The sequence below is a fragment of the Teleopsis dalmanni genome, chromosome 1 (assembly GCF_002237135.1).
Source record: "Teleopsis dalmanni isolate 2A chromosome 1, ASM223713v2, whole genome shotgun sequence".
In the NCBI taxonomy this organism is placed as follows: Eukaryota; Metazoa; Arthropoda; class Insecta; order Diptera; family Diopsidae; genus Teleopsis; species Teleopsis dalmanni.
Genome location: NC_051846.1, coordinates 100,391,304 through 100,405,731, shown reverse-complemented (window position 1 = coordinate 100,405,731; position 14,428 = coordinate 100,391,304). Strand labels below are relative to the sequence as shown.

The 14,428-nt window shown below is 36.5% G+C and overlaps 1 protein-coding gene across 1 annotated transcript; it reads right to left on the bottom strand.

The window, feature by feature from the left end:
- Window positions 1-254: 254 nt before the first annotated feature.
- On the bottom strand, window positions 255-5,591 carry LOC119662523. Its single transcript, XM_038072160.1, has 2 exons — window positions 5,334-5,591; window positions 255-5,255 (listed from the first exon to the last, which is right to left on the bottom strand). The coding sequence occupies exons 1-2, from the start codon at window positions 5,589-5,591 to the stop codon at window positions 255-257; spliced, it is 5,259 nt and encodes a 1,752-aa protein (XP_037928088.1).
- Between the last annotated feature and the right edge of the window lie 8,837 nt (window positions 5,592-14,428).

The following is a 14,428-nucleotide window of genomic DNA, read 5'->3' as shown; positions in this document are numbered from 1 at the left end:
AATTAAAAGTTTCATATGTGAATTTTAATAATTTCAATTAGTTACAATTAATTTATTGGTTATTAATTCAAAATTTTGAATGTATTTATAAAATTTAAATTTAAATTTAAAAGTGAATTTAAGCCATATTAAATATTACGTTGATGAATCATAGACTGAAGTACATCGCTGGACGCCTCATCAGATAACTGTGTACTTATATTATTTAAAAATTTTACATCATGTTTTGTCTTCCCCAGATTTTTGGTGTGAGATCAGCAGTTGCTCGATCGTTTGGATACCTTCGAATTGCGTCCAAAATGATTGATACTACTAACCGATGAATTTGGTACCTGTATAGGCCTTTTCGATGCTGTCAGTTGTTGCTTTGTTGCTTCTTTTGGTTGTATTGGTGGTATCTTGTCATCTTCACTGTCGTTGGTTTCAGAAAAAAGTGGAGCCAAATTATGTATGGCACGTCTCACAATACCTGATGCTGTTTTAACATCGACCACACGTACCATTCCGTCAGTACCCTTATGTATGTTGGTTACTCGACCCAATGCCCACTGAAGAGGAGGTAAATTTCCATCCTTCATGATGACTAAAGTGTTTTCTTGCAAATTTTTGCATTCTTCTCGCCATTTATGTCGGTATTGTAGCTTATTTAGATATTCAGAGTTCCACCGTCTCCAGAATTCATGTTTTATGTGGGACACCAATTTCCACCTCGTTAGTAATGATGTCTTTAAATTTGTTGTGGTTGTACTTGCTGGTGCTGTAAGAGCTTCACCAATTAGAAAGTGGCCTGGCGTAAGTGCTTCAAAGTCATTTGGATCATTCGACATTGGAGTAATCGGTCTTGAATTTAAAATCGCCTCTATTTCAATAACAACTGTTTTTAACTCTTCGTACGTTAAGGATTCTGTGGCAACGCTGCGCACAAGTAAATGTTTCGCCGACTTCACTGCTGCTTCCCAGAGTCCTCCGAAGTGAGGCGTACGAGGAGGAATGAAGTTAAATTTAATACCTTTTTTGCTGCACGCTCTTTCAATTACTTCTCCTGATTTTTTTGAGTAAATTAGTTCTACTAGTTCATTCAGTTTGTTATTGGCTCCAACAAAATTAGTTGCATTGTCACAAAATAGATTTTGGCAATGCCCACGCCTCGCAACAAAACGTTTAACTGATCCAATAAATGCGTCGGTAGTTAGGTCACTTACCAGCTCCAAATGTACTGCCTTGGTGGCAAAACAACAGAAAACAGCAATATATGCCTTGTGCGGTCGCTTTCCTCTTACTTTGTAGTGTACCCAAATTGGTCCACAAAAATCGACTCCCGTGTTAAGAAATGGTCTACTTGGATGGACTCGAGCATGTGGAAGATTTCCCATGATTTGATTGAAAGTTACAGGTCTACACCTTGTACAACGAATACAGTGTTGCACGATGGACCGTGCCATTACCTTCCCCTTGATCGGCCAAAATTTTTGCCGTGTCGCTGCCAATAATGCTTGGCCACCGCAATGCATGTTTTCTTCGTGAATTTTCTTCATTAATAGCTTAACTATGCAGTCATTGTATGGAAGGAGCATTTGATGTTTAGCATTATATGTTAGATTTGATGCGTCTAATCTTCCTCCGACCCGAACGATATCATATTTATCTAAAAACGGCGTCAATGCAGCTAACGAGCTAGATGCTTTTACCAGTTTGCGATGCTTTAAATGAATTACTTCTTCCTTGAATTCAGCTGCCTGAATGCATTTCACGATGTACCTAAGTGATTCTTCTAACTCTTCCGGATGTAATTCATTGGTATGATTATTAAATTGAAGTCGCTTAATACGCCTTATGAACCGTAGCACATAACCAACAATGTGAAGCAATGTGTTAAAAGAATTTCTGTGGTTTACCTTGTATATCCATTCAGTATCATCTTCGGTTGCTGTTAGCATCACTTTCTGCGAAGTTTTTTTTAACTCGGCGTTGTCTGGCTGATTGCATAGGGCTTTATTAAATTCTTCTGGCCACATATCTTCACGACCATGTAGAAACATAGGACCATAGAACCATAAATTATGAGTTTGCAATTGGGATGGTTTGATGCCGCGTGATAAGGCATCTGCTGGGTTTAGTCTTGAACTTACATGTCGCCACTGACTTGGTGCGGATAAGTCTTGAATTGCCGCAGTCCTGTTTGCTACAAATTGTTGATGTTTTGCTGGCAATGAATTAATCCAGTAGAGTACAATTTCAGAATCAGTCCAGTAATATGATTCTGTCTTATGATTTAAATCGCCCTTTACCCTATTCATTAATGTGACTCCTAGAAGAGCAGCGCACAATTCTAAGCGTGGAATGGTTTGCTTTTTGATTGGAGCGACCCGAGATTTAGAGCATAGCAGTCGATTGATCAAGCGTTCATCTTTCAGTGTTGCTCGAATGTATATAGCTGCTCCATAAGCCTTTTCGGAAGCGTCACAAAATGCATGGAGTTGCACCGATGAAGCAATCTGCTGTCCAAAAATATGCCTATCTATCTGAAAATGGTGCAATGACCTTAACTCGTCACAGAAATTAATCCATCTGGTATGTACTTCACTCGGCACAGCTTCGTCCCATGATAAGTTGAGTTGCCACAGATCTTGAATTAGTATTTTTGCTGTTACTAACACTGGACCCAAAATACCCAAGGGATCGAATATTTTTGCTAAACTAGAAGTTATCGATCTTTTTGTTATTCGCTTAGATGGGGTTAAATCAATCCTTATGCTGAATTTGTCACGCTTTGGTTGCCACGATAATCCTAATGTTTTGACTGATGCTTGGTCTTCATTGCTGAAATCTAAATCGACCTCTTGGTCCTCTTTTGCTATGTCTTGAAGCAGCAAAGGATTATTAGCACACCATTTTCGCAATTTGAAACCAGCTGATTCCAATAAATCGTGAAGTTGACGTTGTATTTCTAAAGCTGTGTCAAGACTATCTGATCCACTAAGACAATCGTCCACATAAAAATCATTTATAATTGCCAAGGCTCCAAGCGGGTATTTAGTTGATTTGTCTTTTGCTAGTTGCTGCAAACACTTCGTAGCCAGATATGGCGCTGACCTTGTGCCATAAGTTACTGTATTTAATTGGTAAAACTGCAATGGGTCGTTAGGCGATCTTCTCCACGCAATGATTTGGTATTTTCTATCATTTGGATGTATAAGGATTTGTCTATACATCTTTTCAATATCTGTGCAAAATGCAAATCTGGGGCATCTGAAACGAAGTAAAATGGAAAACAATTCACTCTGAATTTTTGGGCCTGTTAACAATATGTCATTTAATGATAACCCGTTGTTGGTCTTGCACGATGCATCAAACACTACTCTCAATTTTGTTGAACTACTGGTAGGTCGAATTACACAATGATGTGGGATCAAATAATGTGATGTGATGTCCTCGATATGAATTTTGCTCATGTGGGCCAACTTTTCGTACTCATCCATAAATTCTACATACTGCTTCCAGACTGCTTCATCTTTGCTTAATCTTCTTTCTAGGGCATAAAATCGGTTTATCGCTGTGTTTTGAGACTCTCCGAGAATTGATGGATTTTGTTGAAACGGTAATCTCACAATAAATCGACCATGGTTGGTTTTTTGTACATTGTTTATAAAATGCGATTCGCACAACTTTTCTTGCTGAGTTACGTTTTTGTTTGTAGGTGATGCTTCATCGAGTTGCCAAAATTTCTCTATCACCTTTTCTATTTGTTCTTCATCGTCCGAGCAAATGCCGCATGTTTGCATCTGAACACCTAAATTGTTGTCAGTTATTTTTCCTATCACAATCCAGCCCAGTAACGTATTTTGCAATATTGGAAGATTATTGCCAATTTTAATCTGTCCGATCGACAGCAGTTCATGTGAAAATTCTGCCCCCAGTAAGAGATCAATATTACCCTTTTGGTGAAAGCAAGGATCAGCCAACTTAATATTGCTCGGTATGTCCCAATTTGAAATGTCGAGCTGCATGCTCGGTTGATCAGACACGATACTTGGTAACACGTACGCTTCCACTCTTGCGGCATATTCATTGATTTTGGAACTAAAACCCAAATTTACTCGCCTTTGAGCATTTTGTTTCCTTTGTCCAATACCTTCGATGCATGCGGATACATTCATTGGATTTTCTCCTAGTTTTTTGATGAGTCTTTCCGTTACAAGATTTACTTGTGAACCGGAGTCTAATAATGCTCTACATTCAACCTTGATGCCTTTATTGCTTCGTATTATTACGCGTGCTGTTCCCAATACAACATAACCCTTGTTGTAATTGTTATAATTGGAGATCAGGCTTATTGACTTACTCGAATTTGTTATTTTATTTGGGTTAGTGCATGTTGCATCTTCCAGATGTAAAAGAGAATTGTGTTTTTTATTGCATATTTTACAATTGTCTGACGAGCATTCTCTTGCAAAATGGCCAAACTTTAAACAATTAATGCACAACCGCATTTGTTTAACTAACTGAAGTCTTTTAGTGGGAAGTTCTTGTATGAATGACTTGCACGTGTACAATGGGTGACGGTCATTCTTGCATGCCGGACATAGTTTTTCGTAATTTGATCCTTCGTTTGTTGCAGCAACTACTCTCGATGTGTTTAAGACCTTTACGTTGAATCCTCTGCCAAAAGCCTCCAGTGACAGAAATCGGCTTTCAATAAACTGTAGAAGTTCTTCGAACGACACGAGTGAACGATTATCCTTTAGAGATTGTTCAAATGCTGTTTGAGTTCCTCTATCTAATTTCTTTAAAGTGAGGTGCACCAATATTGCATCCCATTCTTCTATTAGAATACCCTGTGCCTTTAAGCCCAAAATGCACTCCTTAGTGACATCATGCAGCGATTTCAAACCTGATGAAGTTTCCGCAGTTAAAGACGATTGGCTTAACAACTTGTTGAGTAACGCTGTAATGAGTAGACGTTTATTGTCGTATCGAGATCTTAAAATTTGCCATGCTGTGGCATAATTTTCTGTTGAAGCTGGCAAATGTTTGATTAGATTTTTCGGTTCACCGATTAAATTGGTGGTTAAATAAAACATTTTTTGCATTGGTTTAAATGGTTGCTCGTCAATGAGCTGTAAAAACAAATCGCGAAATTGTACCCACATTAATGGGTTTCCGTCAAAACTTGGAAGCGTAATTTGTGGCAATTTTACTGATTGCAATGTTACTGTATTTTCTGAGATACCATCACTAGAATTTAACAATTTTAGCTTTGATTTTATTAACATCAATTTATTGTGTAGTTTTGTTTCTATTTCAAAAAACACATCCCAACTGTAGTCCTTTACCGTGTCTGCAGTGGTGGAGTTCCATATTATATCATTGTTTTGTTCTAACTTGCTGAGATAATTTTCCAGCTGTGCCTGACTTGTCCTGTAAGCCACTTCTTGTTGTGGTTCTTCAAATGTTGATTCTATTTCCTTCATGGTCTTTTCAATGACGCGAATCAGCGCCCTTTGATTCCGTAACGGTTTTGTCACGTTTTTGTCTTCGGTCGACACCGGCTTGTTTCCTTCTTGTTTCTTATCTCCTTCAATGGTTGCCATTTTTTCACGTGAAAAATTAATACCTGTATGAAATTAACAGTTGGTACCAGATGAATTTTGACTGAATACAATTGATCACGTGTCTTAATGCAATCACGTTATGTGTACATGCACCAAATTCTTAGGTGCCGTAAATTACGCACCAAGTGATGATCCTGTTAATGCTGCAATCACGTCGGGGTCACCAAAATGATAAGAACGCGTTTGTTCTTATTAAATTACAAATTGTTGTATCAACCAAGTATGATAAGAACTTGTTTGTTCTTATTTTAGCCGCAAATAGTTATATCAAGCTTCCAACACGCACATTAACGTGTTGGATGATATATTTTAGTATTTTGTTTAACTGGTCGCAAACTGCCGAGCACATAAACTCGTAGGTTGCCTTATTGTTCTGTTTGAAAATGAATACTCCAATTATTTTGTATGTATTTTAATGTTTATTTATTTTTATTAATTTTAGACATGTGTTGTTAATTTTAGACATGTGTTGTTAATTTTAGACATGTGTTGTTACCCGATTCACGATTCAAAACCAAAGAGGAAGTCTTTTAGTTTTAACCCAACACAGAAGCTGCTCTCATGTCCCTAATCAAGCTTACAGCTTACTTCATTCTCCTTTGTTGCCAAACAGCTGATTAATAGTGTTTGACAACGTTAAATAGATGAAGTCTTTTATGTAGATATGACAACCAAGATTTTACTTTAAAGAGATTTAACAATAATACTCATTTGACTTCGGATGAAAGGTTCTCTGACTGCCAAAAACGTTCTATAAACGGGTGGATGATCTGTGCGCTTTTATGTGGGTCAGTTTTCTATAGTGCCGGTACTAAACCGTCGGGGACTGGTGCTTTGCCGTTCTTTAGTGTTTTTATTACACTTATGATCTCTGCAATATCGGGGCAGGAGGTGGAAATGTTTCTATTTTCAGAATGACTGTCGCAGTCGTAGTGCAATTGAGCCTCGGAACGTTCATTTGTTAACATATTACTGTAAAATTTGGACCACAGATCCATTTGTTTGCATTGATCTGTAACCAGTACTCTATTTATGTCTTTCAGCGGCTTACTGCTCCTGGTGATATTTTCAGTAAGCTTTCTAGTAGCTTTGTGCATATCACCACTTCTATGTAGTTCAGCTGCGGTTTGAATTTCATTGGCTATATTATTGCAGCATTTTCTTTTGTCGCTACGTGCACTGCGTTTTACTTGCTAGTTATATTGCTTGTATTGCGTGTATTGAGTTTCATTGGCTATATTATTGTACCACTTTCTTTTGTCGCTACGTACACTGCGTTTTACTTACTGGTTACATTACTTGTATTGCTGTTGTAGGGCAGATTAAGCAGCCCGCGTTCTTGCATGATTTATTTCAGCTTACTTAAGTTTTCTGTTTTCAATTAAGCACCACGTTTCGTCGATATCCATCGTTGGCGTGAACGTTTATAGAAACCTATTTGGTCCTTAACGGCATCAGTGGAAATGGTCTTGACAGTTTGCCATTCCATGCGCTCTTCGGTAGTTGTTGAGTTTAGTGACGATTTCAACTGATCGGTGTACCCTGTCTTAATACTGGGTGTTTTAAGCTTTTGGACGTTAATTTTCTTCAGCATTTTGACTTCTAGGTGGTGATTAAGTGGTGATCGCTTCTCTGCAATTCCGTACATCCAGTAGCGATCCACGCCATTTCTTAGAGATGGTGATGTGGTCGATTTGATTTTCAGTTTCATAGTTTACGGAATAAATAATATATTAGCTACTATTGTCTCCATTGAAGCAGTAAAAAGACCAAATCAAATACCTCAGTGTAAAAATTGTCAAACTTTTGGTCACACAAGGAACTACTGTTCAAAAATGGCAAGATGTGTCAAATCTACGGGAAATCATCCAACAACAAGCTGTACAAAACCAGCAGAAACTTTACCAAAATGCTGCAATTGTGGCGAATCTCATCCAGCTAACTATCGCGGATGTATTGTAGCAAAAGAGCTACAAAATATGCGAAACAAAACCGTTCAGAAAGATAACCAAAGTAGTAAGCCAGATAAACCCAATTCTGCTGCCACTGAATATATAAAAAATTTGCCAGTTTCTAAACTAACACAAAATTATGAAACACCTTTCTATGCCCAAGCACTTAAATCAAATAACTATGGAGAAATTTCTTCATCCTTTCACTTGGAACTTCAACTGCGACAAAACCAGGAAAAATTTAATAAAGTTTTAGATGAACGGATAAGTAAACTAAAACAGATCCTTCCCAAACACCGTATGTAATGCAGTCTTCAATAAAAGTTATGCTCTGGAACGCAAATGGGCTGCTACATCAATAAAACGAACTACAGACTATTCTTTACAATAAGTCCATCGATATATGTCTAATAGCAGAAACGCACTTTACGAGCGAATTACATATAAAATTTAGAGGTTATGAAACTTACCACACTACTCACTCGAATAACAATGCACGAGGGGGAAGTACTATTATAATAAAGGAAACCATCAGTCACTATGAAGAGGAAAATATCAGCTGTAGCAAGTTTCAAGCCACAACTGTTTCAATAAAAGTACAAAATCAAAAATTATCAATTATTTCGGTCTACAGTCCTCCAAGACATTCTATTAGTACAGATCAATATACAAACTTCCTTTCTAAATTTAAAAATAAATTCATTATTGGCGGCGATTCAACGCTGAACATGTCCATTGGGGTTCGCGATTAACTACAACTAAGGGCCGAGAACTATTAAAAGCCATACAAGCCACAGGGTGTGATGTCTTATCAACTGGAAGCCCAACATATTAGACAACTGACCCAGCGAAAATACCAGATCTGATTGACTTTTTTATAACTAAAAAAATACCGAAAGAATTCTTACAAATAGAAAGTGGATACGATCTCTCTTCTGATCATTCACCTGTGCACCTATCTATTAATAAAAGTGTAGTCATAAATGAACCGAAGCCTTACCTAATAAATAGATCTACTGACTGGGATAACTTTAGGCTGCACCTTGAAAACACTCTTAATCTTAACTCTGATCTAAACTCAACGACTGAAGTGGATAACGAAGTTCTTCTATTTACACAGCAGATTCAAAAATCAGCATAGATGAGTACTTCTCAGTTCTCTAAACACCAGATTAGACCAACTCTTCCAAAAGAAATAAATAAACTAATATGGAAAAAAAGGAAATTGCGTAAAAAATGGCAACAAACACGATCACCAACTGATAAAACGGAATTAAATAGGAAAACTGTACAACTACGAAAACTTATCAATAATGTTAAAAACGATAAGATACAACAGAATCTTAGAAGCCGTTCCTATGAGAAACGCACAGATTACTCGCTGTGGAAAGCCGTGAAAGCAGTAAAATATCCTATAAAACATAATCCTCCTATTAAAGCAGATGGCACATCATGGGCCAATAGTGACGAAGAAAAAGCAGAATTATTCGCCAAATTTCTTAAGGGAACATTTACACTAAATGATGATGGAAATAATCTTCCTACGTTTAATTTAAATCCATTAATTAATTAAATCCATACAACCAACTTCGCTAAGGGAAATAAAAAATGAAATAAGAAATATGAAACTAAAAAAGGCTCCTGGTTGGGATCAGATAACCTATGAGATCTTAAACCAATTCCCTAATAAAGGAATAATCAAACTATGCAAAATAATTAATGCAGCTCTGCGCTTAAGACACTTCCCAATTTATTGGAAAGTGACGGAAGTACTTATCGTACACAAACAAGGAAAACGTGCTCGTCGTATCGTCCAATTTCTTTATTACCCGTTTTATCAAAAATCTTTGGACGAATTCTCCTTAATAGAATACAGATTGTTCTCACAGAAAATCAAATAGTTCCGAGTCACCAGTTTGGGTTCCGAAAAAAGCATTCTACTGTAGAACAAATACACAGAATATGCGACAAAATCGAAAGAGCACTTGAAGAACAAAAAATTTGCACTGCAGTTTTCCTAGACGCATCGAAAGTCTTTGATAAAGTTTGGCACAAAGGACTTGTGCATAAGATTGAACAATGGTTTTCGAGACAAATATCCGAAATTATGTGGTCCTACTTATCTTGCCGATTCTTCAAAGTGAAATATAAAGGTGCGTACTGAACACTTGAACCCATTGAAGCCGGAGCACCGCAGGGAAGTATACTTGGCCCAATTCTGTACCTAATTTACACAGCCGACCTGCAAGTCCCACCAGAAAGTGTTATTGCCACGTTTGCAGATGATACAGCGATCCTTACCACTGGAAACACAATAAACGAATCAACAGAAGCAACGCAACATTCCATTGATCAAATTATTAGTTGGACTAAAAAATGGAAAATTGAGCTCAACCAAACGAAATCCGTCCATGTACACTTCACAAACAAAAAAATTGACTATTTGCCGATAACTATGTGCAGTGCTCGAATACCATACTCAAACACAGCTAAATACCTTGGCATGAACTTAGATGCTAAGTTGAAATGTAAAGAACATATAAAGAAAAAACGATTTGAACTAGAATCCAATTACAAAAATTTATATAGGCTTCTTGGGAAAAAATCACCCATCTCTTTAAACAATAAATTAATGATATACAAGCAAGTCTTAGCTCCGGTGTGGACGTATGGAATCCAGTTATGGGGATGTACACCAAAATCCACTATTCAAATCATTCAAAACTTTCAAAACAAAGTTTTAAGAAACTTAGTCAACGCTCCGTGGTTTATTAGGAATACTGACCTCCATCGGGACTTGAAGATCGAATCTGTGGCTGCAGTAATCCAGAAGTTCGCGGTAAAGCTTCAAAAACGATTACAACAGCATCCAAACGAGACAGTCAACCATCTGTCTAATACATCTGGCCTGCTGAGAAGACTTAAACGAACAAAGCCTTCAGATCTACTCCCGAATTAGTAGTCTAATAATAATTTAGACTACTACTATTAACACTAAGTCTTTGACAACTTCACAATTCTAATAAATATTCTGAAATGTAACAAAACTGCTTGATAGTTATTTGTATGAACTAGTCGTAGTCAAATGAAACATGGATTTATATTATTGTACATATTGTGTTTCAAATAATAAAAAAAAGAAACAAAAAAGTTTCATGGTTTGGCGATATCCATGTCCAGCTGCGCAAGTCGTGATGAAGTCGTGATGCGTCCTCACATTCCAGGTTCCGAATCGGGTATTATTTTTCATGCTCAAGGTCGTCATCGATAAGTTGTTACCATTTCTATATATGTTGAGGCTAGTTGAGTTGAGTCAGTGCACCTGAGCACTTTTACTCTCTATTAACTGCAAGGTTCCTACAAAACCCCTCTTTGCATCTTGACTGGATTATTGTTTATTTCTTCATTAGACTAGGCAATAATTGACCTCAGATCTGCATATCTCCCCGAGGAGCCTGTAACCATTCTGAGATTTGATAACGCGGTGTTAGTAAGTCTGTCAGATTTCGCAAATAATTTCAGGGCTCTATCCTTTATGTATTTTTTGATGGGATCAATCTTGAAGTCCCTGAGGATGTCATTCGTCCTAATGTACCAAGGAACTTTGAAAAGTCTTCTCAGAGCCTGGCTTTGTGTAATTTCTAACTGGTGAATAGTAGTGTTTGAAGCTTTGCTAAACGCTACACAACCATATAAAAGTGACGGACAAATTATTTGGTTATATATCAGTTTCCTGTTCTTAGCATTGAGGTTTTCATTTCTAAATAGCGGTTGGAGGTAATGAAGAATTTTGGCGCAGCTAATTCTTTTCAGTTGAACATGTTTAAGCCATGTGAATCGTTTGTCCAACGTGATGCCGAGATATTTAACACCATCCTCCCAGTTTATCACCATATCACTCACTCTCACTCATGACGGATTCCGTCTCCACTTACGCGTTATAAACAGAGCCTTAGTTTTTTCATTATTGATTTTTATTTTCCATTTCTGAAAATACTCCAGAATGAGGTTTATAAGCTCTTGAAGTGTGTTTGTTATGTCTGAGTATAACACACACGTATCGTCAGCATATAACGCCAAAGTCGAGGGACCTAACAATGGAATATCAGATGTATAAATGTTGTAGAGAGTGGGGGAAAGTGGCGATCCCTGAGGAATCCCTGCTTCTATAGATCGGACTGAAGAGAGAGCGCTGTTGATTTTCGTGCGAAAGGACCTCCCACGTAGAAAGCTGCTAATGATCTTAGTTAGTCTGCCTGGAACACCTAGATGAGACATTTTAACTATCACACCATCATATTGTTACCATTTCTGTTATTATTTATTACGGTTTCGTTAATCGGTTGATTTAAGATTGGCAGGTAATTGGCTCACCGCATTTACCGTATATTAAATTTAAAATCATTCGCTTTTACCGGCTGAATGCAATAAAATAAATATATACTCAATTGTTCACTGACTACAAAACCGTTGCATTGTAGTTCACTGTTTAATAGAAAAAAAAGTAAAGACATTAGTACTCAGCGTTCGAATAATCGAACACTCAACTTTACACATCTGTGTAGGTTGAAAGAAAAACTTTATAAAAAAATCTAAAAGTGTTTTTTCAAGTTTGATATAACATATTTTCAATAAATCTGTATAATTATTTATTTTATATCTTATTTTTTTCATAATATTACCAATTTTTAAAAGTAGACCAAATGTAATGTTTTATTTAAAGCTTAATTATTAAGAGAGTGGGGGTGTAAAGTAGGCACATACTGGTTAATGTCTGAACGATTAGCTCTTTTTAGACGGGAAGTAATGGATAGAAGTGCGAGATTTCTTACTAAGGGGTTAACGTGTTCTGTCAGCCTTTTATTGTATTTTTTTGCTATAATGTCAAACTCTGCTTTAACTAAGGAAATTTGTAGGTCTTGCTAGATATTTTCATTCCTATTTTACCATGAGGCACCAGTGATTGTTCTCAGTATTTTTAACTGAACTCTTTGAATAATTTCAATATTTTAAGCACTAGCATTACCAAATAGTTGGATACCATAAGTACATATTGGTTTTATCATGCTGTTGTACAAGAGTACTTCATACTCTAAGCACAATGTGGATCCGTTATTAATAAGCCAGTGCAACTTAGAGGATTGGAGCTCCATTTGTAGTTTTTGGGCTTCAATGCTTGAGCCTAGTTAGTTGTTTGTTAAGGTGAATACCTAAGTACGTTATGTTTTTTGCTTTTTGTATGGAAATGTTATTTAATGAAATTGTTGGAGATGTACTCCGATTTAAAGTAAAAGTGACGTGTCTACATTTTAGTTCATTAATTTTAATTCGCCATTTTGACAACCATTTCTCCACCCGAAATAAGTGAGATGAAAGTTGGTTTGAAGCTAGCACAACATTTTTGTTTCGACATACCTAAAATTGCCGTATCATCAACAAACGTTCTGGTGACGACTGAGCTATTTATTGGAATATCAGATGTGTGAAATATATGTAAGATAGGGTCAAGAACACTTCCTTGTGGAACACCAGCTTCTATTGAGAAATTATTAGGAGTATATGATTTACATTTAACTTTAAAGATTCTGTTATGCAGATACGATTCTAAAACTGAGTGGATATCTGAAGGTAATGAACAACGTACCTTATATAGGAGCCCATTATGCCATACTTTGTCAAAGGCTTGTTTAACATCAAGAAAAACCGTGGAAAAATATTCCCTGAGCTTAAATGCGTGTCTTATTTCATTCGTTATACGATTCACTTGCTCAATAGTTCTATGTTTTTCCTTAAAACCAAACTAGTGGAGCGTATTAGGTTTTGGCCGTTAAGGAATGGTTTCAGCTTTAAAAGCAGTGCTCTTTCAAAGAGTTTAGAAAGGCATGGCAGTAAGCTTATTGGCCTGTATAAAGAGGCAAGCGTGGGATCTTTACGTGATTTATGAATCATAATAATCATTAATGTCTTCCACTCTGTTGGGTAAAAGCCAAATTTAATAATGGCATTAAAAAGTCTTGTGATAAAATTTATACCGAAAAGAGTGTTTTTTATCATGATGGTTAAGATGTTATCATGTCTCAGTGCCCTTTTGCAATCTAACTTGTTTGTAATTATTTGAAGAGGATCATTGGCAGTGATAATTATGTCAATAGATGATGAATATAGATGCTCAGTGGGAAAGTCATTAAGTCATGTTGCAGGGTTTGATTGGAACACCTCTTTTAAATAATCAGCAAAAACGTCAGATTTTTCTTCATAATTTCGCGACCAGTTTCCGAGAGAGTTTTTTATTGGAAAATCGGATTCTATCGGGGAATTTATACCTTTGCTAGCATTCCACAAGGATAAATGATTTTTGCCATTTGGACATAAGTTTTGAATATAATTATATTGACTGACTTTGATTTCCTTGCTTAATGCAGATCTAAGTCTTCTTTGAGCATCCTTGAATAAGATTTTCGCTGAAGTGGACCTAGATTTTTGCCATTCACGCCTTTACTTACGTTTTTGTAAAATTTAATTCTCTATGTCACTATTTGTAAATACTTGATTGGTTGTGTAAGTTTTATTGTCTTTAAGAGCTGCTGAAATCAGAATACAGTTTAAAACCGAGGTTGTGTCCTCAATATCAGATTTGCACTTTATAGTGTAATTTGTGTAAATGTGTGAACTAAAGTACTTTTTATATTTGAGCCAGTTTGTTCTAGGACTTGTAAGGCTATAGGAATAGTCATATAACTGAGGTCTATCTAGTAAACAAAATGATAAAATTTCTGCACATGCCTTTGGTTACGGCGAAGTCTATTAGGTCTAGTATTTTATTGTTATCGGGAGGTCAATATGTTGGCTGCGCAGGAGAGATTA